The following is a 25,287-nucleotide window of genomic DNA, read 5'->3' as shown; positions in this document are numbered from 1 at the left end:
TTATAAGCACCCTGCAATTAAAATGATCCCAGTGTTCACATACATCTGTATCTGTTTTCATGGGGAAAAAAAGTGATTTTTTTTAGTTAATAAAATAAAAATAAAGATGCACAAAACAAAATACTATGGCCTCCAGATATGGAGTCCTCATTTACAAGTTTATGAAAAAAAAATCAGAGGTGTGTGTCAGGGGTTTCAATTCTAGCTCTGCTGCTCCAGATTCTGGCTGCCTGTCAATGCGTATCCTGGGTGGCAGGAGGTGATGGCTCAGGTACCTGGGTCCCTGCCATCCTAAGACATGATGCCAGGTAAGACACCCACATCTCATACTGGAGTACTTGAGCTTTAGTCTCAGCTCTGCTTCACATCCCAGGAGGCAGTAGGTAACGCTCAAGTATCTGGGTTCCTGCCATCTACGTGGAAGACCTGAATTGAGGACCTGGATTGAATTCCTGGCTCCCAGCTTCAGCATGCCAAGCCCTGGCCACAGTGCACGTTTTGGTAGTGAACCAGCTCTCTGTCTGTCTCTCTGCCTCTCAAAGTCTCTTAAAAGTCACTTTCAATAAAATTGAATGTCATCACAACTTACAATTTATTTTAAAAAGATTTATTTATTTGAAAGAGTGTCAGAAAGAGAGGGAGGGATAGCCAGAGACAGAGGGATCTTCCATCCAACGGTTCACCTCCTAAAAGGCTGCAATGGCTGGGCTGGGCCAAGCCAAATCAAGGAGCCTGGAACTCTATCCAGGTATCCCACATGGGTGGCAGAGGCCCATGCATTTGGGCTTTGGGCCACTTTTTGCTGGGTTGCTAGGAACATCAGCAGGCAGCTGGATCAGACATCAGCATCCGAAACTCCTGGTAGTGCTCATAGGGGATGCTGGCATTGTAGGCAGCTGCCTAACACCCTATGCCACAATGCTGGCCTCTCAACATGTAATTTTTAAAAAAATTCATTTGAAAGGCAAGACAGATGGATACAAAAAGTGAAAGACAGAGCAAGCTCACATCAGCTGATTAACTTCCCAAATACCTATAATGGCCAGTGTTGAAGCTGAGAACTTAATTCAAGTCTCCCGTTTGAGTGGAAAGAACCCCATTAGTTGAGTTATCACTACTGCTACCCTGGGTCTGCGTTAGCAGCACAGGTGGAGTCAGGAACCAGAGTTAGACTTCGACCCAGGTAGATGAGGGCATCTTAACCACTAGGCCAAACACCTACCCTGACTTGTAGTATTCTTAATTAACACAAGTGAATATATTAAGAGAACAGTATGAATTGAAAGGAGGTAGGTCTGCTAGTAACTTTTAAGTCTCTCCAGAAATTTTATTATTTTATTTTTTTGCCAGGCAGAGTTAAGACAGTGAGAGAGACAGACAGAGAGAGAGAGACAGAGAGAAAGGTCTTCCTTCCATTGGTTTACTCCCCTAATGGCCGCTATGGCCGGTGCTGCAAAGATCCGAAGCCAGGAGCTGGGTGCTTCCTCCCGGTCTCCCATATGGGTGCAGGGACCCAAGCACTTGGGACATCCTCCACTGCCCTCCCGGGCCACAGCAGAGAGCTGGACTGGAAGAGGAGCAACTGGGACTAGAACCCAGGGTGTCGGCGCCGAAGGCAGAGGATTAGCCAAGTGAGTCACGGTGCTGGCCTCCAGAAATTTTAAGATAAAGCATTAGTTAGCCAAGATGCTTCATTTTACATCATTTTCCTTTTGGTCCCAAAGTACCTTACCACAAGTTGCTTTTACTGCTTGCTTTGTAGCACTTTTAAAACAGCCAATATGGATATGGGGGGAAAAAAAAAAGATGGCCGAGTAATAGTCTAAATAGAAAATCCAGCACTGAATAGTGTTGTAATTTCCCCATACATGTGGGAATGGATCTAAATGACTCATTCAAGAATCTGTAGTCTACACTAAGAACCATTCATTCCCTCTTTTTAACTGCTCAAAACAGTATTTATAATAATTTTTCCAAAATAACTCAGCATACCACAAAACAACTAGCCCAGAAGATTAAGTGCATGAATAACAAGAAAAAAAACAAGAGCATTCCGAAAAATATCAGAACATGTAAAGGATTTTCATTTGAAGAAAATTTAAATGAAGTAGCATTTTAAAAATTGCACTGGAATAAAACTGTAATACAGAAGCTTATCAAGACATATGTTGCAAAGTAGCCAGAATGTCTGGGTATAATGAACCTTTGATGAGGAAGAAGTTTGTCAATTAGCAAGCATACAAACACAAAACCTTATAGAGCTTTTAACCTTTCAAGAAACAGAGAAACATGCCAATTTTTACCAGTTCCTGTCCAAACTGTAGATTTTTGTATAATTAATGCCAGATAATCTCTATATATGAAAAATTTTTTAAAGATTTATTTATTTATTTGAAAGGCAGAGTTACAGAGGAAGGAGAGAGAACCCTCCTATCTGCTGGTTTACTCCTCAAATGGCCACAATGATGGGGGCTGGGCCAGGCTGAAGCCAGGAACCAGGAACTTCTCTGTGCCTCCCATGTGGTTCAGGGACTCAAGCACTTGAGCCATCAACCTCCGCTGCTTTCCTAGGCACCCTAGCAGGGAGCTGGATCGGAAGTACAGCAGCTGGGACTATAATTGGCACCCATGTGGAATGCCACCACTGCAGGCAGAGGCTTAACCTGCAATACCACAGTGCTGGCCCCCATATATGAAAAATTTTAACGGCCAAAATAATAATACTATTATTACAGTTAACACTTTTAATCAAATGTCCCATCTAAAAAATTAAACATGCCCTACATGTATATTTATAAATTTGTGCATGTATATTACACACATGAATATTTACTCAATTTATATATTAGAGTGGTGTCTAAAGAATATTACCAGGTTTCAAGATGGTGGGGGACAGGTGTTTGACCCAGAGGTATTAGTGAAGGCCCCTGTTAGAGGCGAGGGGAACTGTCACCTGCCCACTGTTCTCAGTCCTGGGAGCCCAGTGTAAGTGTCTGCTTATCCTTCCCTGCCTTCCTTCTCCTCCTTCCCATTCCCTCTCCTTCCTTTCTCTGCTTTCCTTTCCAGCCCTGCTTCCCTCCCTTCTTTTAAAAGAACAAGAAAACCATATAAACTGTAACACAGGATGGAGAACTACATTATCCACCAAGACTGGAAAACTGATGAACCCCACAGATCAAACCAAAAGACACATGGAAGACAGAAAGTATGAAAAAGAATGCATGATGGCACAAGGTGCAGATGTAAGGCTGAATGATCCTAAACAAATATCTGGGTTGTGGAGAAATTGGATGAAATGGAGTTTAACACAATTTAGCAGTTAAATGAGACAATCCTGAAAAACAAGTGAAAAAACTACATGAGACCTCTGACCATATTCTATGATTTTAAGAAAAAGAGGATCCACATATATTACAAAGCACTGAGAAAGCTAGAAGTAGAATATGAACAGATGAGTGCTCAACTTAGCCAGAATTTGATGCTGCTAAGACTGCTGAACACATGGAAGTGGAGGGCAGGTATTCCTTTGCCAGCTATGCCACATACTCCTTCCAACATCTTGTTCCAGGACATTGCACTTCCTAGTACCCTGCCACCCTCCATCCTTAAGAAAACAACGTATGGACCTCCAACTTGGCTAGTTTCTATACTTCCTCTTCTTGGACAAGGTGTTCTACACTTGCCCCCTGGATAGAAAACCTCCTGCCCTCTCCCCTGGTCCACCACCTCCTCGAGTACTGCAGATGGATGGCTGTGAAGTGGGCTTCCCCCTTGCACATGAGATGAAGACATGTCATATAGTTCTGAACTTGATTGATAGGGTCACGATGATGATGCTGCCAGCGCAAGTGAAGATGATGGCTATCCTGTGGACCAGATCAGATGGAGAAGGTGAAGGGGACTAATCTGCGTACTGTAATAACAAGAGAGCCAAAAATGCAGAAAGCAATTTATTAATATGCCTGGAAAACCAAGGAAGAAAAAGAACATGAATCCTCTGTAAGCAAAGATGTTTCAAATGGCAGGTCAGTAAGACCCTGAGGGGGGACAGGAAGTAGAACAAATTTCAAAGTATAATGCTAAAGATGATTCTGTAGCAGAAAAGCAAATCACAAAAACATCAAGAGGATCCCCATTCTGATGGCATACCCACTACTTCACAGCAGCAGCCTAAGCAATCTGTTCCCCTCTTAGAAACAAGCACCTCCCTCGCCAGGGCCCCTGCTCTTGGACTACCACCTGTGCTACCTTACAGCATTCTGGTGCACCTTGAGGGAATTCTCTGTTCCTCAGAGTGCCCAGAATGCCAGGACTCTTGAGAGGTTTCACCTTGACTTTTACTTCCAGTGCCACCACGAGGTCCACCCAGGTCTTCCACCTGGCCCTCTTGCTCAGGGAACGTGGCCAAGGCAATTTCCCCATCACTTCCAGGTATCCCTTTAATTCATCTTGGCATGACACACCCACCTCTAGTTCCTTCACTTGGACCCGTCCCCAGCTGGGCTTTTCCCACCAGCTTCCTTGCTGAACCCAGTTTTAAGTGCCCTGGCCCAATTTGAGTCAGCGACCCACACAGGATGATACAAAGTACAGCTAACATTGAGAAGAAAGCCACAACAACCATCAGTGCACAAGGCCACTCACTTACTCCAAGACAGGAATTACTGGAGCTGTGCCTACTGCGCTGAGGATACAGTGGGAGAGTAAAGGGGCTACTGCTACTTTCCAAAGAAAGTCAGAGGATGATTCTGCATACCTCTTGCCAAAGCAGCCTGCAAGCCTCCTACTGCTATTCCTGGGTCAGTACAAACTTAACGATGATGTCAATGAAGCTTCCATTAGAGATATGACAACTCCTGGGACAGCTTTTGATGCCAGAACAGGCTTATGTTCACAACAGTGGTTCATGGAGAAAGAGGTTCTTACCAAACTACGAGAAAAGAGCTACTTCAACTGTCAGGCTATTTTTTAATTTTTCAAGGAATATGCTAAATTTTAGCCTTGTTCAGAATTTACTGCACATAAGACAGGGCATTTCATTCGGATCAGACTGGCTATTGAAGCAGTGCTGCTATCATCCAGCCTGTTTTCACCACCATTTCACCCTAATTCTTCCCCTTTCCCAGCTCTTTGTAAATTTGTCATCAGGAGAATAGCAGTGACTTGTTTCGACCATCTTGTTGGTGTGCTGTGGGCACTGAAGTACAGATTCCTGAAAAACCAGTTTATTTCATATTGCCTTTTGCATTTGAGTTATTTAAAATATTTTCCTACAAATATTTTGCAATATTTTACTTGTACCAAATGTATCACAATGTCATCCTAATAAATAGCAGGATATCTAGGAAGAAACATACAATTGATTAGAATTATTTTCCACTGACCTAAACTTTGAGTGTTTCATGGGAAAAAATACTCAGCACCAAAAAGTACAGTATTACCATTTTACTACAGGTAAATGAGCTTCATCTCATTTTTTTTAAGTTTATTTATTTATTTCAAAAGCAGAATGAGAGAGATGGAGGAATAGAGACAGGGAGAGAGAGATCTTCCATCCACTGGTTCACTCCCCAAAGGCTACATACAATGGGTGGAGCTGGGCCTGTCTGAGCCAGGAGCTTCTTCCAGGTCACCCACATGGGTGCAGGAGCCCAAATAATTGGGCCATCCTCAACTGCTTTCTCAGGTATGCTAGCAGTGAGCTGCATCGGAAGTGGAGCAGCCAGGACTTGAATTGGCGTCCATATGGGATGCTGGCATCACATTACCTACTATGCCACAACACTGGCCCCTCTTCTTATTTTTCAAGAGGAAATTGAGTCAAAGTGTTAAAATCATCCTCATCAATTAAAGTGGTTCAATCATTGCTATCATGATTTAGCAATGCCATTTAAAAAAAAAAGATTTACTTATTTATTTGAAAGGCAGAATTACAGAGAAGCAGAGAGAGAGAGAGAGAGAGAGAGAGGCAGAGAGACAGAGAGAGGAATCTTCCATCCAGTGGTTCACTTCCCAAATGGCATCAACAGCTAGGGCTGGGCCAAGCTGAAGCCAGGAGCTTCCTCCAGGTCTCCCATATGGGTGCAGGGGCCCAAGTACTTGGGCCATCTTACAGCTTTCCCAGGCACATTAGCCAAGAGTTAGATCGAAAGCAGAGCAGCTGCTATTCACACCAGTGTCCAAATGGGATGCTGGCACTGCAGGAGGTGCCTTTACCCATTACACTACACACCAGCCCCTGGCAATGCCACTCTTAAGTACATACCTGAAAGAGTCTTACTTGAGGATGTTTGCAGCTGCATTATGCATATTAGCTAAAAACTATGAAGCAACATATACACATACACATAAAAATACGTGGTCTTTCTCATACATGAATGTTAAATTCAGACATACATACGCAGTCAATCTGAACTTAGAATAGTGATTACTAGAGGTGGGGAAAGGTTGGGGGAGGGCTATAGAGGGAGGCTGGATAATGGTACCAAAATAACAATCAGAGAAGTAGCAAGTTCCAGTGCTCCACAGCACAGCAGGGTGAGTATGGCTCACAATAATTCCTTGTACACTGTATAAATAACTGGAAAAGAGCTGGCAGATTCCAAACACAAAGAGAAGATGAATAAAAATGTTAAGGTGCCTAATGTGACCAGTGCTACAGTCTGCTCTGCTGAAACACTGCACTATACCCTAGAGACATTCACAAGTATTACTTAACAAATTTTTAAATAATTTTTAAAAAAGAACAATGTAAAACTTAAATGGAACACAAAAATTTGTTTTCACTAGAAATGGTACTACTAGATTAAAGCAACTCTTCATTATGAAATCCTAATTTATAAAAGTCAGGGCATACCAATTTCATGTTGTAATAGCTACTAACCGTTTACTAACCTAATACTTTGCTGATTATAAATCAATGATGATCTAAACATGATTATACTGCCACCTAGTGCCCAACTTTTAAAGTGACACAATATCACTATTAAGGTTTGGGAGTGAAAAAACGTGGCACAACACAGGTAGAGCTGCCACCTTTGACACCAGCATCTGATACAGGTACTGATACAGGTCCTGGCTGTTCCACTTCTGATTTAACTACCTGACAGTGATCTGGGGAAAGCAGTAGAGGGTGGCCCAAGTGTTTGGGCTCCTGCTACCTACATGGGAAACCCAGAGAAAAGCTCCTGGCTTCAGCCTGGCCCAGCCCTGGCTACTGCAGCCATCTAGGGAATGAAACAGTAGATGAAACACCTCTATCTTTCTCTGTCTCACCCTCTCTAACTCTTTCAAATAAATAAGTATTTAGAAAAAATTGCTCAGCGCCGGCACTGTGACGTAGCGGATAAAGCTGTCACCTGCAGTGCCAGCATCCCTATGGGTGCCGGTTTAAGTCCTGGCTGCTCTACTTCCAATCCAGCTCTCTGCTATGGACTGGGAAAGCAGTAGAAGATGGCCCAAGCCATTGGACTCCTGCACCCATGTGGGAGACCTGGAAGAAGCTCCTGGCTTCTAGCTTTGGATCAGCCCATCCCCAGTCATCGCGGTCATTTGGGGAGTGACCAGTGGATGGAAGACCTCTCTTTCTCTCTCTCTGCCTCTGCTTCTCTATCTGCCTTTCAAATAAATAAATAAATAAATATTTAAAAAAAGAAAAAAAAGGGAAAAACTGCTCTACAAATTGGTCCAATTTAGAATGTTAACAATATTTAAGGATCACTGACAAAATGAGACAATTAATACTTTACGTTTAAAAAATTTGTAATTCAGTAAAGTCAATTGGACAACTACTACATGTTGAATAGCATTAAAATAGCCACAAAGGGTTGGCATTTGCTTATTTGTTAAGAGGCCCACATCCCACATTGCAGTATCTGGGTTCAATTCCCAGCTCCAGCTTCCTGCTAATATGAACCTGGGAGGCAGCAGTGATAGCGCAAGTAATTGGGTTCCTGCCACCAACCTGGACGACCTAGATTTAATTTCCAGCTCTTGGGAATTCTGGGCCCCTACAGGCATTTGGAGAGTGAACCAGAGGATAGAAGATTGCTTTCTCTGCTCCCAAATAAATAAATTTTTAAAAGCCACAAAAACACATGTTATAGCAGAGACTAAATATTACCTAACTATTTAAGTGTTAAGGGAAAAATATTAAAAAACAGTAATATGTGGCAAATTTGTTTTCCAAGATGGCAGCAATATCTACTATCTACAGGCTGTTCTGTAATATGACCCTGTCACTCTCACTTTGAGGTTCAGCCCATTATCCATGCTCTCCAATCTAAGTGGCTCCTATGACCACACTAATTAACAGAATACAGAAATGATCCAGTGCCAGTTCTGGGCATCTTAATACTCTAGTTTAGCTTCCACTTTCTTTCTCATAACACTTGGTCTTGAGATATGTCTCACAGAAACCAACTACCACATCTAATGACTCTGGAACAACTATGAAGAAGCCCTTAGGAAGACAGGCCCATGCAGGTAGGCCAAGGAACTCAGAGGCACCAGAAATCCAAGTGAAACAATTGTCATACAAGTAGATCCTCCAAAGAGGTCTAATCCATGCCAACTCCCCAGATGAGTCCTTCCCAAACTATTGGGCCATAAAATCATGAGCAATATGGTTGTTATAGGTTAATAAATTTTGGGGTTGTTTTTGCATTTAAGTGAAATAATGAAGTAGGTGGTTGCTTAAGTCAATCTTTCTTTCTCCCTGCCTGCCATGCTCTGCCTTTCAAAGAAATAATAAATAAATAAACCTTTTAAAAAACAGTGTTGGGGCTGGTGCTGTGGCGTAGCAGGTAAAGCCACTGCCTGCAGTGCCGGCATCCCATATGGGTGCCAGTTCAAGTCCCAGTTGCTCCACTTCTGATCCAACTCTCTGCTATTGCCTGGGAAAGCAGCAGAAGATGGACCAAGTCCTTGGGCCCCTGCACCCACATGGGAAAGACCCAGAGGAAGTTCCTGGCTTCAGATTCGCACAGCTCCAGCCACTGCAGCCAATTGGGAGTGAACCAGTGGATGGAAGACTTCTCTCTCTGTCTCTGTCTCTCCTTCTCTCTCTGTGTAACTTTTGCAAATAAGTAATCTTAAAAAAAAAAAAAATGGTCTCAGTGTTGTAGTACATCAGATTAAGCTGCTATTTGTGATGCTGGCATGCCACATCAAGAGTGCCAATTCAAGTCCCAGCTCCTCCACTTCCAAATCAAATTCCTGTGAAGTGCCTGAGAAGGCAGAGTACTAGGGCCCATGTCACAGGTCAGAAACCAGGTGGAATTCATGGCTCCTGGCTTCAGCCAGGCCCAGATCTGGCTACAGCAGCCATTTGGGGAGGGAACCAGCAGATACAAGAGTTCTCTTTCTCTCCTTTTCAAATAAATAAATAAATAATAGTTTTTAAAAAGTAAAAATCACATGGTTTTGCGACTGGGTGGAGGCCTCAAGAAGACTAAGTGAGGATCTGAGGGACAATGATAAGTGTTAGTGAAGCTGGAGAAAAGGTAGACAACAATGTATAAATATGTTTTCATACTGTGAATTACGGGGCCGGCACTGTGGCGTAGTAGGTTAATCCTCTGCCTGCGGCACCGGCATCCCATATGGGCACTGGCTCTAGTCCTGGCTGCTCCTCTTCCAATCCAGCTCTCTTCTGTGGTTTGGGAAAGCAGTGGAAGATGGCCCAAGTACTTGGGCCCCTGGACCTGCGTGGAAGATCAGGAAGAAGCTCCTGGCTCCTGGCTTTGGATCGGCGCAGCTCCGTCCATTGCGGCCATTTGGGGAGTGAACCAATGGACGGAAGACATTTCTCTCTGTCTCTCCCTCTGTCTGTAACTCTACCTCTCAAATAAATAAAATAAAATCCATACTGTGAATTACTTCACTAAAAAGGTGACAGCACTGGGTCTGCCTAGCTGCTGATCTAGCTGAGGGGGTAACATATGACTCTAAAAATGAAAGTTGGGGACCATCTAGTCTTGCATTTCATGTTAAAGGGAACTAGTGAATAAGCTGATGCAATTTTCAACCAAAAGTTAAACATTACATACATGGTTGTCCAAAACCAAATTCAAGAGTTTTTGTTTCTAAAGTTGTCTGTTAATTAAAATGAAGGCTTTTCAAAAATGCTTTTTTTAAATAAATAGGGTATAATCTAAAAAGTTTCACAAAATATAAAATTTTATGGTAAACATAATCAAACCACGTATACTAAGATCATGAATTAGGAAACACATAATGTTGTCTGGATTCAAAGTTCTATGAGAATCAATCTTCAATATAAAAAAAGCCAAAAATAGTATATGAGTGGCAGAATATCAGTCCAACCTGATTTCCTCCCTTTTTCTCTAGTATAAGGGGTAAAGGCTGAATTAAGCTGGCAACAAAGAGCATATGCTTTTAAACCAGTGAGATGATACAAATTCAAGGACATATTTAGTACAATCTAAATTTATTATGGACATACGGTAACATGTATATAAGTATATATACACACATATACATATATCTACATACATTAGACTCATGGAGTGTCATGTTCAATTAAGCCATATTCGACTCAATTTGTTTGATGATACTGTCAACAAAACAGAACTCTGTGACCAGATCCTTCTCTCATTAATACTGTTTGGTCATGGGACAGATTCTTCACTTGCAGGATATTATATTATATGTTTAATCATAAATGTTATGAATAAGTCTATTGTATATGCTTTTGTAAGGTTTTATTTATTTGAAAGGCAGAGTAACAGAGAGAGGGAGAGACAGAGACAGATAGAGAGAGATCTTCCATCTGCTGCTTTATGCCCCAAATGGCTGCAACAGCCAGAGCTAGGCTGGGCTGAAATCAGGAATCTGGAACTCCATGCAGATGTCCTGGATGGGTGGCAGAGACCTAAGTACTTGGGTCATCATCAGCTGCTTTCCCATCACATTGGCAGGAAGCTGGATTAGAAGTGGAGTAGTTGGGATTCAAACCTACTCTCCTATATGGATGCTGGCATCCCACGTTGTGGCTTAATGTGCTATGCCAAAATGCTCACCCTTACTCTATGGTTTTAAATAAGCACTAGTTCTATTTTGTCAGGAAAACAACAGCACAAAGAAAAACTGCTATATATTATAGAAAAGAAGTCTTAAGAATTTCTATTTAATATTGTTTAGACTTTTAAATTTAACCTAATAACTTTAGGTGAGAAAAATACAGTGGTCCTGATGTTGATGTTCAGGACTGGTAAGTTTAATCGAGCAAAAGTGAAAGAAAATGAACTTCCTTTAGTATGACACAGCAGAACAATGTGAGTAAAAATTAGAGAGTTTAAGCACAAGAAACATCATGAACAACATCCATCTTTAGCTGATAAATCTGACCCAACAGTCTTGTTGGTTAAAGTGGAAGTAAGGTTGATGAAGGGCTAAAAATATAATGGAGTATTTTTTGCTCTACTTCTTTCTAAATGGCCACAGACATTCTGCAAGAAAGGAAGGAGGGAGGATTGAGAGAAGCATGATTATCAAATTAGAACTATCTATGAAATACATGAAATCTGTCCTCTTTCTATAAATCCACTGATTGATAAAGTTACAAATAAGACAACCGTATAATTTACTACAGTGTACATATACTAATGAGGGAAAAGGAATTCTTTTTTGGGGATAACAAGTCACTTAACTAGAATTCAAAGTTGCTGTTTCCTATCATCAAAATCAATTAATGTTTACCTGCCAATGATGTTATAATATTTTACATATTTCATTTTCATGTGTCTTTAAATACTACCAAATACTGATACTAATCCCTAAGCACGTGATCTTAATTGAGCATATTTATTGTTTGGGAGGTATAATATAATTTTACTACATTCTTCTCCTGATATTTACCTTTGAAAAAATTTATTTATCTGAAAGGCAGATAAAGACAAATAGAACTCCTATCTATTGGTTCTCTCCCCAAATGTCCACAGCATCTAGGCAGAAGCCTGGAGCTGGAACTCAATTCGGGTCTCCCTTATGGGTAGCAGAAACCCAATTACTTGAGCCATCATCTCTGCCTCCCAGGATCTGTATTAGCAGAAAGTTGGAGCCAGGGCTGGCACTGTGGCTTGGCAAATTAAACCATTTCTTGCAACATCAGCATCCTACATGAGTGCCAGTTTGAGCCCTTGATGCCCCACTTCTGATCCAGCTTCCTGCTAATGTGCCTAGGGAAGCAAGTGCTTGAGCCCATCACACATGTTGGGAGGCATGGACAGAGTTTCTGGCTCCTGGCTTCAGCCTGGCCCAATCCTGGCTGTTGTGGCCATTTTGGAAGTGAATCTGTGGATGGAAGATCTCTCTCTCTCTCTCTCTCTAACTCTGCCTTTCAAATAAATAAATAAATCTAAAAACAAAACAAAAGAACTGGAGCCAGATTGCCCCCAGGTACTCTGTGTGGGATGTGGGTATGTAAACCACTAGGCTAAAAGGTTTACCCCTGATATTTGCTGTTTAACATGTTGTTATACTGCAGATTAATAATTTTCAACTGAAGGTTGGTAGAAGCTCCTTAATTGCATAGTAAAATGGATTTTAAAATCTGAAAATTTTCTTTGCATTTGCATCCAAGCCTGAAAAACATTACTGTAAGTTTGATCTTGGCAAATAATAGCTGCTGTATAGTAATGAAAATCTCGTTTCAACATTTTTTGTTTAAGGTTTACTTATTTATTTGAAAGCCAGAGTTACAAACAGAGTGAGACAGATATTCCATCCACTGTTTCACTCCCCAGATGGCTGCAATGGTCAGAGCTGGGCCAGGCTGACCAGGAGCTTCTTTCAGACCTCCTATGTGGATAGCAGGAGTCCAGGCACTTGGGCCATTTTCTGCTGCTTTTCCCAGGCAATTAGCAGGGCTGGATTGGAAGTGGAGCAGCTAGGACTTGGACTGGTGCCCATATGGGATGCTTGCAATGTGGGTGGCTGCTTTAACCACTACACAACACCAGCCCCTTTGGTTTAACTTCTGACAGCATGGAAGTATACAAGTATACACTTACATGAAGTATATAAAAGGAGGCATTGGGTCCAGAATTAAGATGGCTTAACCTTGGGATCCTGACATCCCATACAGGAGTACCTGGGTTAGAGATCCAGCTCTGCTTCCTATTCCAGCTTCTTGGTAATGCACATCCTGAGAGGCAGCAGGTGATAGCTCAAGTACTTGAGTCTCTGCCACCCATGGGTGAGACCTAGACTGAGTTTCTGGCTCTGGCTTCAGCCCAGCCCAGCCCTGGCTATTATGTGGATTTGGGGAGAGAACTAGCAGATGGAAAATCTGTTTCTAAAACTCTGTCTGCCTTTCCAATAAAAAAAAAAAAAAGAATATGTATTAAGCACATAAAAGCAATTTGACATTACTTGTGATTGAAATTGTTAGCTTTTGTCAAACTGATTTTGCTGCAATATATGATTTGCATAAAAGTGCTGTTTTGCCTTGCAATTCTAATTTAAATTCATTAAGAAATAATAGCAAGTCTGCAGCAAAAGCTAATTTCCAAAACTACTGAATATACAATAGCAGTAGATGAAGGCATTACTGATTAGAGAGATTTCATCCTTGGCCCTAAGCTCAAGAAATCTCAATAAAACTTTTCCAGTGCTAAGTCAGCAAATTACTGCGTGACAGGACAAGGCAGGATACTTAGCTTCTATTTCTAACAGTTAATTCATAGAACTGATGATGATTAAGTACCCAACCCAAAGAGTGAAGAAGTTCACTGTTGACACTACTGGTTCAATAATAACTAAGAGATTAAAATTTTTCCTACAATGTACCTCCTAAGGAATAATATGATGAATAACCCTAACTGGCTTTAAACATCTTAGATACTCACAATATTTGTAAATTTGTCAAGTCGGTCTTCTGCAGCACACACATTTTTTTACCACCATTGGTTATAAGAAATCTTAGCAGATTCCACTTGCTGTCCTCAATTAGTATTTCCATAACTCCTTTGGAAATATTTTCTGCCAGTTGTTACATGCAGAAAACTCACTGAAGCTAATTCTGTCACTACAAACTCTGCACTGTCTTGTTGAACAAATAACTGAGCAATATCAATAACATGTCTAGTCATTAAGTATCAAGAAAAAATATTTAAATCTGGCTTGATTTTTAATTGACTACTGATGTTGCCACCAATGTTCTCAACTCTCAAAATAACTTGAAAAGAAGCTAAAAGTTTTGAACAAATTTATTTTCTCTGGACACATTTATTTAGCTGCTGCAATCAAACACAAATTAATCAACTCATCATTGGTAAATATCTTTCCTTGCTTGATCTACAAGTAAGCCACTCAAAGACTTTTACTTCAATTGCAGTCTCATTTTTATTCTTTTTTTTTTTTTTTAATAGAGTTAGAGAGAGAGAAAGAGAGAGAGAGAGAGAGAAAGGTCTTCCTTCCATTGGTTCACCCCTCAAGTGGCAGCTACGGCCAGAACTACACCGATCTGAAGCCAGGAGCCAGGTGTTTCCTCCTGGTCTCCCACGCGGGTACAGGGGCCCAAGCACTTGGGCCATCCTCCACTGCCTTCCTGTGCCACAGCAGAGAGCTGGACTGGAAGAGGAGCAACCGGGACTAGAACCGGTGTCCATAAGGGATGCTGGCGCTGCAGGCAGAGAATTAACCAAGTGAACCACGACGCCAGCCCCTATTCTTATATTTTTGCAAAGAAATTTTGCTATGATTAAATATTTTATCTTACACTGTTTTTCTGATGGCTGCTTTGTTAGAATATTGTGATGCTTATGTTTATTTTATCCTTTTAGCACAGCTACAGTATCACTGCATAATAAACAAAAAATTTCATCTAATGCAGTACCACAATAATTCACACTCCACTATGCCTTAAAAGCACTGGAATTCAATTTCACTTTTTGTAGCCCACTGAGCAGCCAAATCAAGTGATAAGAGCACCACATCTGGTTTCTATTGCAACTACTAAACTGCTGTTCAAATGTGAAAGCACTCAAAAATATTATGTAAACAAGTGTGTGTGGCTGGGTTCTAATAAATTTTTATTCATGGATACTGCAATATGAATTTCATATTGCTTTTATGTGTCACAAAGTATTGTTCTTTTAATTTTTTTCAACCATTTAAAAATGTAAAAGCAATTTTTAGCACGCAGACTATATGAAAACAAGCATTGGATAAGTAGTTTGCCTACTTTAGATTGAAATCTATTTAAAGTTTTTTTTTAAATTGAGATATAGGGCTTCTTACGCACAGTTCACTTCACAAATGCACACAACAGCCAGGGCTGGGCCAGGTCAAAGGTAAATTCAGTTCTCTTAAGAGTCCCACATAGGGACTCAAGACTTTAAGCCATCATCTGCTGCCTGTTAGAATCTGTTGGAGTTAGCAGCCAAAGGAAGAACTTGAATCCACACACTCCAATACTGGATGCAGACATCTCAATGGCTAGGCCAAACAGCTGCTCTGAAAATAATTTTTTAAGGTTTTATTTCCATATTTATTTTATTTGAAAGGCACAGTGACATAGAGAGTTGTTCTATTTGTTGGTTCTCTCCTACAAAGCCTGCAACAGGTGGGGCTGGGCCAGGCCGAAATCAGGAGCCTGGAATTCCATTTGAACTTTCAACATGAGTGGTAGGAGACCCAAGTACTTGAGCTATCACCTGCATCCTCCCACGGTGTACATTAGCAGAAACCTGAATGGGAGAAAGTGGGGACTTGAACCCAGGCACTCTAAAATGGGAGGCTAGAGTCCCAGGCAGTGTCTTATCTGCTGCACCAAACATCTATCTCTGAAATCATTTTATTATGAAAGATAATGCAGGATAGCGATCCAGCTCCCATGAAATAATGCAGCCAGACTACCAGACCACCTAAGCCTCAGTTTCTCCATTTTAAAGTAAAGATTATGTTAGTACTCACCTCCCAGGTTTATTGTTAGGATAAACTGTGTGAATATACTGATCACTTAGAATAATGACTAGTATACAGAGATACAGTAAATGTACTAGCTATTATTATTGCTTATTGAGAAGATTACAATGGCAAGTGGAACTCAATTCCTATTAGCAACTCTGTTTTAAAACTTTCACTGTAGCTCTGAGGCAAGTGGTCCTCTGGAATGAATATGACAAATAACCTCTCAGTAAAACAATTTCACAGTACACCAATAAGAATGTTTCTGCTACACTCCCTGCAATCCTATTAACATTTCCATTCTTAAGAAATTCAAATTACTAAGTATCACACCCATTCTGAAGTGCTGCTGGAACTTCACTGTAACAATAATTTCTGAACAAACCCTATTTTTAAAGTTCTGCTGCATACTAGATTAGTGAGAAGTAGTAATAAAAGTAAAATTTTAATAAGTGTTATTTTTGGACAGCAACAGTTTTATAGCAGATATTCTTAAGTAAATGATTTTATTTTAAAGTTATAACAAATTGTTGACAGGAGGGCCCTGCACAAGACTCAAGACAGATATATGAGAGTACTTCAAAAAGTCTATGGAAGGACCAGCATTTAGCCTAGCAGTGAAGATACTGGTTAGGATGTCCACATCCAATGCTGGAGTGCCTGGATTCCTGTCCCAGCTCTGCTCCCAATTCCAGCTTCCTGAAAGTGTGCGCCCTGGGAGGCAGCAGGTGATGATGACTCAAACAGTTAGGTTCCTGCCACCCACACTGGAAACCTGGACTGAGCTCCCAGCTCCAGCCCCAGCCACTGCTGACATCTGGGGAGTAAGTCAGCAGATGCAAGCTCCATTTTGCTACTTCATAAATAAATAAAAACTTTGTAAAAGTTCACAGAAAATGGAATTAAAACATACTTTATGTATTCATTATTTGATTTGTGTAAGTGGCATCCCTTTCTCCCCACACCCCCTATCAAATACTTAATTAAGGATTCAGGAAATTATTATGGGCCTTTTGTTACTTTTTGATCAGCTCCCATTATAAAGCATGCGTTGGATATATAATAAAACCTGGTATCTCCAGATGATTTTACTCTTATTTCTGTTTCCTAATTTTTTGTTTGTTTTACAATATGAAATTACTTGTAGGTGGAGAAAAATCTAAAGTTCTTCACTGAAAAACAGTTGAGGAAAAAAAGAACAGCAAAGTACCATAAACAGCAATTTACATTAAAACCATAATAACTACTCACCTACAACCAGGCCACATTCAGGACAGATCATATCACCAGCTCTGTAGTCCTCCACTAAAATTGCATCTGGATGGTTTGGACAAGTGACTCTTGGAAGAGCATCCAAACTAAATAAAAAATATATATAATTTGTATCTTCCAAACATGTAACAAAATACTAAATAAAAGGAGAGGTTTGAACACTTTTCTAATATTGTATATTTATAATACATTTTACCCAATTTTTCAAAGTAAACATCTCAGTTAATTTAAATTCTAGCTAGTAATTAACAGTACACTCATTGGAATCATTACTATTTTTTATTCATTAAAAATGTATTTTCAAAAAAATTTACTTTAGAGGCAGAAGGACAAAGAGTTTCCATCGCTAGTTCACTCCCCAAAAGCCCACAATGGCTAGGCTGAAGCTGGGAGCTAGGAACTGAATTCAGTTCTCCCATGTGGGTGGCAGGAACTCAGTAACTGAGTAATCATTGCTGCCTCTCAGAGTCTGCAATAATAGCAAGCTGGAGTCAGGAGCTAGGGCCAAGTATTAAACCTAGGTGCTCCAACATGGATCTGAGTCACAGGCATCTTAACCACTATGCTAAGTGCCTGCCCTGACTAGAATTTTTTTTAACAGTTACTGGTTTGTAGATATGGAAGGTTTTCAAAACTTGAAACAGATAACAAGTGTTTTTCTCTCTTAACATATAGGCTACTAAGATTTTTAAAAATCTTGATAAGTAATGACTAGATAATATCACAGCCTGTGGCACTTAAATGGAGCCATTTGATTTATACCCTTTCTAATTTATTTCTTTGGTCAGAGAGTAAGTTTCAAGTCTGTATTTTCCTACTTGTTAGTTTTATTAGTTTCAGAATAGTACATTGAAACAAGTATGTAAGTGGAGAGTAGATATGGCTCTTCAGAACTTAACACCTGCTGATTTCATTTAGTTTAGAACTGAATTTTTTAGCACTCATTCAGGAAACAGTTTCAAAAGCTGATTTTTAATTAATTTTCCATATTAATAGTTTGCTCAATTATCTTGCCTTAAACAATAAAGCAGGGCCTGGTGTTGTGGCACAGCAGGTTAAGCTGCTGCCTGCAACACTGGCATCCAAAATGGGTGCCAGATCATGTCCTGGCTGTTTTCACTTCCGATCCAGTTCCCTGCCAATGTGCCTGGGAAAAGCAGCAGATGACCCAAGTGTTTGGGCCCCTACACTAACATGGGAGACTTGGATGAAGCTCCTCACTTTGGTCTGGCCCAGATCTGGCTGTTGCAGGTATCTGGGGACTGAACTATTGGGTGGAAGATCTCTAACTCTGCCTTTCAAATAAATAAAATCTTAAAACAAACAAACAAAAAACAATACATCAGTTTGGGGAAGACATATTAACCTGAAATCACTTGATAGAATCAAATTTAAAAGCAACAACCATTTTTAACAGAGTTAATCATTATTTCAGGTGGTACAAACTCACAACCACAGATTCTCTATTATTGAAAAGAACACATTTAAAAAAAGTAATACAGAAAATATTTGTTATAGCTATCACAAAAATACACCTAAAAGACTAAAATCAATATTCTTATAGTGTATAAATAGGATATTTATGGCTATGGATAAACATTCTTCTTGTACTTAAAATATAATTCAGGATGTTCACTCTCAACTTGGAAGGTGATATCTATTAGAAAACTAAAAAAAAAAAAAAAAAAAAAAAAAATCCGTATCTCCCAAATTTATATAGTCAAATTAACCAGAACAGGTATTGTATTTTCTAACTAGGAAAATGGGGCCAGATATAGCTTAAATTCAGCCTATTAAATAGATTCCTTAACATTTCAATAAAATGTGACAAAATTAAGCAGTTGGCATAAATTATTTAAAAAAAAAACTACGTTGAAGCACTAGAATAAGTACAAATCAGCAGTACAGGATGACATATGGAACACAGTATCTAAAGGATTGACATAAGATTTCCGTGCTATTAAAAACTATACAGAAAACCTTAAAGTATTGTATAAATGACATGGAACCTCAAAGACATGTTAAGTGAAGATAGAGTCTATTCAACACTAAAAATGCCTGAGCTACTTAACATGCAATAACATGGATGAATCTCAAAATCTGACCAAGAAACTAGACAGCAGAATACTTGTGCCATTTTCATAAACTTTAAAAGGGCGAAACAAATCTACGGAGGTAGAAGTCAGGATGTGGCTTTCTTGGGGACATGGCACTGACCAAGGACACAAAGGAGACTTTGTTACTGTCTTAGCTAGTGCATTGGGACTATTTGATTTCTTGACCTGGGTGGTGGCTATGCCTATGTCCTCACTTTGTAGCTGAGTTGTGTACTTGAACTTTGTATGCTAAGTTCATAAAACAGGCAAAAGGTAAGGTGAAAGCAGTTTACATCAGCTACATTTTGGGGTGAAAAGAGATCAAAACTGCATGCATGTTTGTTAAAACATAATCACCAAGAAAACACCAAAACAAAACAATGGTTGCTCTGGGGAGAATTAGATGCTGGGAGCTAGGAGAAAACAAGACTACTTTTCACTGTCTAGTCTGGTATTTTGCTTTTGTACTGTGTCACCCAGCTAAAGTGAAATGAAATCACACTACAGTAATCACACAAAACATACAAGAGGAAAACCCAGTGGTGGGGGAGGAAGTAAAGAGAAATACGGAAGCAAGGGAAAGAACTACCACCAATGATGTTAAAACAGTTTAGACTACCTAAGGCACCATATAATCACAAATCTCATTTTATGGCTATCAATTGCCTAGTGCTATACACTGAATATCATCAACCTTTTCTACAATCCCACAAAATAGGCATTATCACCATTTTAAAGATTATGACTTGCCTGAAGTCACAAGATAAGTGGTGGAGCTTAGACTTTCAACTCAGAACATTCATGCTCTTCTCTGTTGAGAACACCAATTTTTACTGCCTGTAAATCATTGTGTGTGTGTGGGGGGGAGGCTAAAAGTAGAAACACTAACATTTACTTTGTTTCACTAGGTAGAAAACCTTGAAAGATGGATGAACCACAATGACACGTAAATTTAGGAGATGGATATGCCTGAAAAAAAAAAATCTGTATTTCAAGTTTGGTGTATTCTTTGTGTAAACAATCTATTCAGTGACTTTATTTTATGTGTACCATTAGCTTTTTACGGATAAAATTTCCTGTTCCAGTATATGCAAACGCTGTGCACAGATATAGCTACCTCCCAAATAACTCACGAGAGAACGTAAGCCTCATTTAGCGAAGCTGAAGTTTTCCATTTATCTGTAAGGAAGCCTTACCTGACAGAACCACACCCAGACACTATGATTGAGCATTCAATCACAGAACTATAGTCAATAAACAAGGGTGTCACGGGCAGTAAGAGTTATTTCCAGACATTAGCAAAAACTGCTCCCCCCCATTTTTCGTTGATGTTATTACCAGAATACGGTGAGTCTATCCTGGACCTTCCTAGCTTACTTTATGATCAATGGCGTTCCCTGATGAAATGCATCCACCCCGCACATGATAATGGGTTCAGAAAACCGCCACAGTTGCCTCTAGAAGCTTAGAACTTAATCTGCTATGTTTAATACAGTGCATTAACTATAGGCCGATCATGTGATATAACAGGAAACAGGAGTCTTAGACTACACTCTCTCACTAACCTTGAAAAAGTCAACATGGCCATGACTCAGTTTACACTCACGCAAAAACACTAGTATCTGCCCTAACAGCAATGAGAGACATAATTAGGGTCTGTAAGCGTTTTTCAGGTCACATGATTAAAGGCTGCCTCGGAGGGCACTGCATGCATTTCCTGTAGATGAGTACGTTTTCAAAATATATGACAGAGTAGCTCAGTATATCTAGGTAATTTTTTTTCTGCAGGCAAGACTTTCTTCAGGATTATACAGACGAAAACATTCGCAGCGCAATCCTTCAGCAAGGGGGCTAATCAAGTCTTGGGATGAGCCCTAGCCTCTCCTGGCTTCCCCTGGGAGGGCCGCGGGGATGGTAATCAGTTTCCTTTCGGCTTACCAGCGCTGACGTTTCCAACTTTTTAGCTGTCAGATCAATATGGGCCTAGGATAAACGTTTCCCGCTCTTTGAAAGAAAAAAAAGGGGGGGGGGGACTGAGGACTCTAAGGCCAGTTGGGCCGTGGATTGGAAAAACAAGCGTAGAAAAAATTAACAAGGGAAAAAGACGGCTGATATCTTCGCCCAAGACGCGAGGACAAGGGGCTGGGGATACAGGGGCCCGCGCAGGATGGAATCTGGGGTTAGAGATGACCCAGGGCGCTCGGGCGGTAACGTCGACGGCTCGGTACCCCCGCGACAGCCCTGACAGTCCTGCCGCATGGAAGTGCCATTGTCCGGGGCAGCCTGCCAGCCCCCGCCGCCGCTCCCCGATACCTCCCGGCGCTTCGTCAGACGCGACCGCCCCCGCCGGCCGCCCAGAATCCGCGGCGCTCGCTGGCCGCGCTCGGCGGGACCTACTAACCGGCTTGTGGACGCCATCTTCACGGCCGCTGCGGTTCCACCACCGAGCGACGACTGCTACGCCAGAAACAGGAAGAGCCTGTGGCGGCGAGACGCCCCGAGACGGGCTTTTATAGGCGAGTCAGCCACGCAGTCGTAACAGGGTGCGGCTACGGGTCGGGAGAAGGGCCAAGAACAATGAGTCCCTGTGTGTCGTACGCTTTGCATTTTCTTATGTCGTCTGTTGTTTACTAGGTGGGTCGGTGAGTCTGTGAAATTACCCGGGGAAGGTCTCAAGGGAACCCTGCAAACGGGCTCCTTTTCAATTTGACCGAGTTAAAGCGCGAAGAAAACGCTGGCTTCGTGGAGGGGGCAAAGCCCACATCCCTGAGGGCTGACCCCAGCCTCTCTCCCTCCCTTTTCCCTGTCATTTATCCCTGTGTAAACGCGGTTCTCACTTGCCACGAGGGGTGGTTCTCTATTACTAAGGAATTTGGGATAAAGAGAGCGATTCACTCAGGTCATCCGAAGCGGATGTCAATTCAGGCTCTGCCATCGGCCACCACGCCGCCGAGTCTTCTCAGGGGGTATTAGGATCTGCCTCGCATACCCTTCCAGAATTGGCAGGAGATGAAACAAAACCATGTGACAGCACTGTGTGCTCCGGAGGCACGAAGCTATGGGCCCTGCCCTGACGGCTTTTATTCATGGCCTTTGGAAATTTGGCTGATAGCTAAGTTTAGACAACTTGGCAGAACGCCTAGATGCCACAAGAAGTCCCTTGATGTATTCATTAGCCAAATTAAGGTCAAATAATAACAAAAACACCACCACTTTGCTGAAAGCAAGCCACCCTTGACAATGTAGGGGTTGGAAGAGAAAGGGTGATTCCTTGTTTCTGTGAGGATGAGGATATAGTAACTGCTTTGTTTTGAGAAAATGGGCCTTAAACTCCGCTGACCACACCTTTTTTTTTTTTTTAATGTGGAAGATACAAGAGGATTTCAAAAAAGTTCATGGATAATGGGATTTATAGAATTTTGAAATCCATGCATACAAAGGATTTTTAAAAGTTCTTGAAAATGCATATGATGAAAAAACTATGCATGAATTTCAATTTTTTCCAACAAAATAAATCTTTTAACTCCATTTTCTTGGGAAAACTTACTCTTGGGAAGAGTAAGTGTGAGAGGCAGGAATTTAGAAACCGAAATATGGGTGGGAATAGGGGAGCATTTTTTTTGTCTTCCATTCTGGAATTTAAAAATTTGTATGCTTGTGTCCCCCCCCCCCCCTTAATATTTGGGAAAGTTTCAAAATGACTTCCCACTTCAATCAGGGAAAGGCCTAGGGGATACTTAGTAGTGAGTTTTCTCTATGAGAGTTTCTTGGCTTGAGGGAAGAAGAGCAAAGGGCAAGGGAACAATTCCCGAGGATTACCAATACGGAGCTGGCACCTGGTAGACTGGAGGCAGAAATTCAGTAACATTTGCTGAAGTAACAAACCCTTGGAGAAATGGTAACCCAAGAGGAGGGCTTCAGAGCAATGGTTGCATCACTGCTCCCCACCTGCAGTGTCTCTATCACACCCTTCCACAAGTTTCATTCCTACTAAAATAGCAGGCAGCCTATGTAAGCTGCTCTTTTTCTTTTTGTTAATATAGCATTAGTCATTTATAAAGCATTTCATTAATGTTATTCCCCTTTACCTTTATTTGTGATCCCGGGATTAAAATACAACTGCACAAAACCGAGATTTTATCACCAAGGACTGACTCACTGACCTAGACTAGCATTTACCCAGACTTTTAGTTTGTATCACCATTTTTATTTTAATAATCAATGTAAAGTTACATGATTAGTGAATGTTAATTATTCAAAATAATTTATTAATTTAAATTATCATATTTTTAAACTTCAGAACTTATTTGAAAAGTTGGTATCAGCTTTGTGAAATCACAACTTAATGTGCTAAAGTGAAAAAATGTTTGGATACCTAATATGTAAAGAAAAGTTTGTGACTTAACTAGATTTACTTGTTTTAAAAAAACTTTACTGTGGCTGGTGTTGTGCTGTAGCAGGTTGAGCCACTGCCTGTGATGCCAGCATTCCACATGAGTGCTGGTTAGAGTCCCAGTTACTCTGCTTCTGATCCAGCTCCCTGAGAATGCACCATGGAAAGTAGTGGAAGATGGTCCAAGGGCTTGGGCCCCTGAAACTCACATGGGAGACCAGATGGAGCTCCTGGTTTCTGCCTTCTGCCTGGCCCAGTCCCAGGCATTGTGGGCATTTGGAGAGTAAACAGTAAATGGAAGATCTCTTTGTCTCTCTGTTTCTCCCTCTCTCCCTGTCACTCTTTCAAGTAAAATAAATCTTCAAGAACACTTTATTGAAATATAATTACATGTATAAATTCACCTGTTTATGATTTAATGATTTTTAGTAATTTTACCCAGTTGTACAACCATCCACACAATCCAATTTTAGCATGATTCTGCTCTCCCAGTAAGATTGAGTATGCCCATGTACCATAAATGCAATTCTTCTAGCCACAAGAGCCATTAATCCACCTTCTGTCTCTAGAGATCTGCCGTTTTTTGGACTTTTTATATAAATGGGATCATATGACAGTTCATCTTTTGTGTCTGGGTTTTTTCACTCAGGTGAAAATGTTTTGGAGGTTCTTTGGCTTTATCTCATGGTCCCACTTTTGGCAATATTCACATAGAAGTGTCTGCTACCGAAGTGTTTGGATGGTGATATTGGAGAAAATGGCAGCTTCCTAAAGTAGCAAGTTTTGACAAATATTTGGAAGTTATAAGATGTATTTTACTGTTCTGAGAACTGATGATACGGTGAAAATGTATGATCGGATTTGACTAGAATCCTTTGAAAATGGGAGGTGCTGCATAGAACATGCCTGGGGCTGAGGCTGTGGCGTAGTAGGTTAAGCATTTGCCTGCAGCACCAGAATTTTATATGGGCACAGACTGGAGTCCCAGCTGCTCCATTTCTAATCCAGCTCCCTAGATCAAGTCCAGGCTGCTCCACTTCCAATCCAGCTCTCTGCTATGGCCTGGGAAAGCAGTAGAAGATGATCCAAGTGCTTGGGTCCCTGCACCAACGTGGGAGACCCAGAAGAAGCTCCTGGTTCCTGATCTGCCCAGCCCTGGCCATTGCAGTCATTTTGGGAGTGAACCAGCAGACGGAAAACCTCTCTCTCTATCTTTCTATCAAAGAGGAGAGGGGGAGAGAGAGAGAGAGAGAGAGAGAGAGGTCTTCCATTCCACTGGTTCACTCTCCAATTGGCTGCAATGGCCAGAGCTGCACCAATCTGAAGCCAGGATCCAGGAGCTTCTTCCAGGTCTCCCACTCGGGCCGTATTTCACTGCTTTTCCCAGGACATAGCAAAGAGCTGGATCGGAAGTGGAGCAGCTGGGACTCGAACCTTCACCCATATGGGATGCCGGCATTGCAGGTGGCAGCTTTACTTGCTACACCAAAGTGCTGGTCCCTCTTTTATTTTCTTTCTTTCTTTTTTTTTTTAAAGAATATTATGCCTCATTGCTATGGGAACATATGTATTACTTCTAGAAATGTGAAGGAT

The 25,287-nt window shown here is 41.0% G+C and overlaps 1 protein-coding gene and 1 pseudogene across 2 annotated transcripts in view; one reads left to right on the top strand and one right to left on the bottom strand.

Annotated features, from left to right (window-relative positions):
* Positions 1–21,787, bottom strand: part of GTF2B (general transcription factor IIB) — a 34,188-nt gene extending 12,401 nt beyond the window's left edge. Inside the window, exons 1-2 of one of the 2 annotated variants that reach the window (XM_002715876.6) lie at positions 21,703–21,787; positions 17,185–17,291 (exon numbers count right to left, since the gene is read on the bottom strand). In XM_002715876.6, coding sequence (XP_002715922.1) covers positions 17,185–17,291; positions 21,703–21,719 — 124 coding nt within the window. In that variant the 5' untranslated portion in view covers positions 21,720–21,787. The remainder of the gene's footprint in view (positions 1–17,184; positions 17,292–21,702) is intronic. The other variant, XM_089337098.1, reaches the window with a different exon arrangement.
* LOC138850307 (WW domain-binding protein 11 pseudogene) lies at positions 299–3,905 on the top strand (annotated as a pseudogene).
* Positions 21,788–25,287: the final 3,500 nt, after the last annotated feature.

Source organism: Oryctolagus cuniculus, chromosome 7 (genome assembly GCF_051225735.1).
Source record: "Oryctolagus cuniculus isolate XC-2025 breed Fujian yellow rabbit chromosome 7, ASM5122573v1, whole genome shotgun sequence".
NCBI classification, from domain to species: Eukaryota; Metazoa; Chordata; class Mammalia; order Lagomorpha; family Leporidae; genus Oryctolagus; species Oryctolagus cuniculus.
The sequence above is the reverse complement of the archived record's forward strand: the minus strand, read 5'-3'. Positions and strand labels throughout refer to the sequence as shown.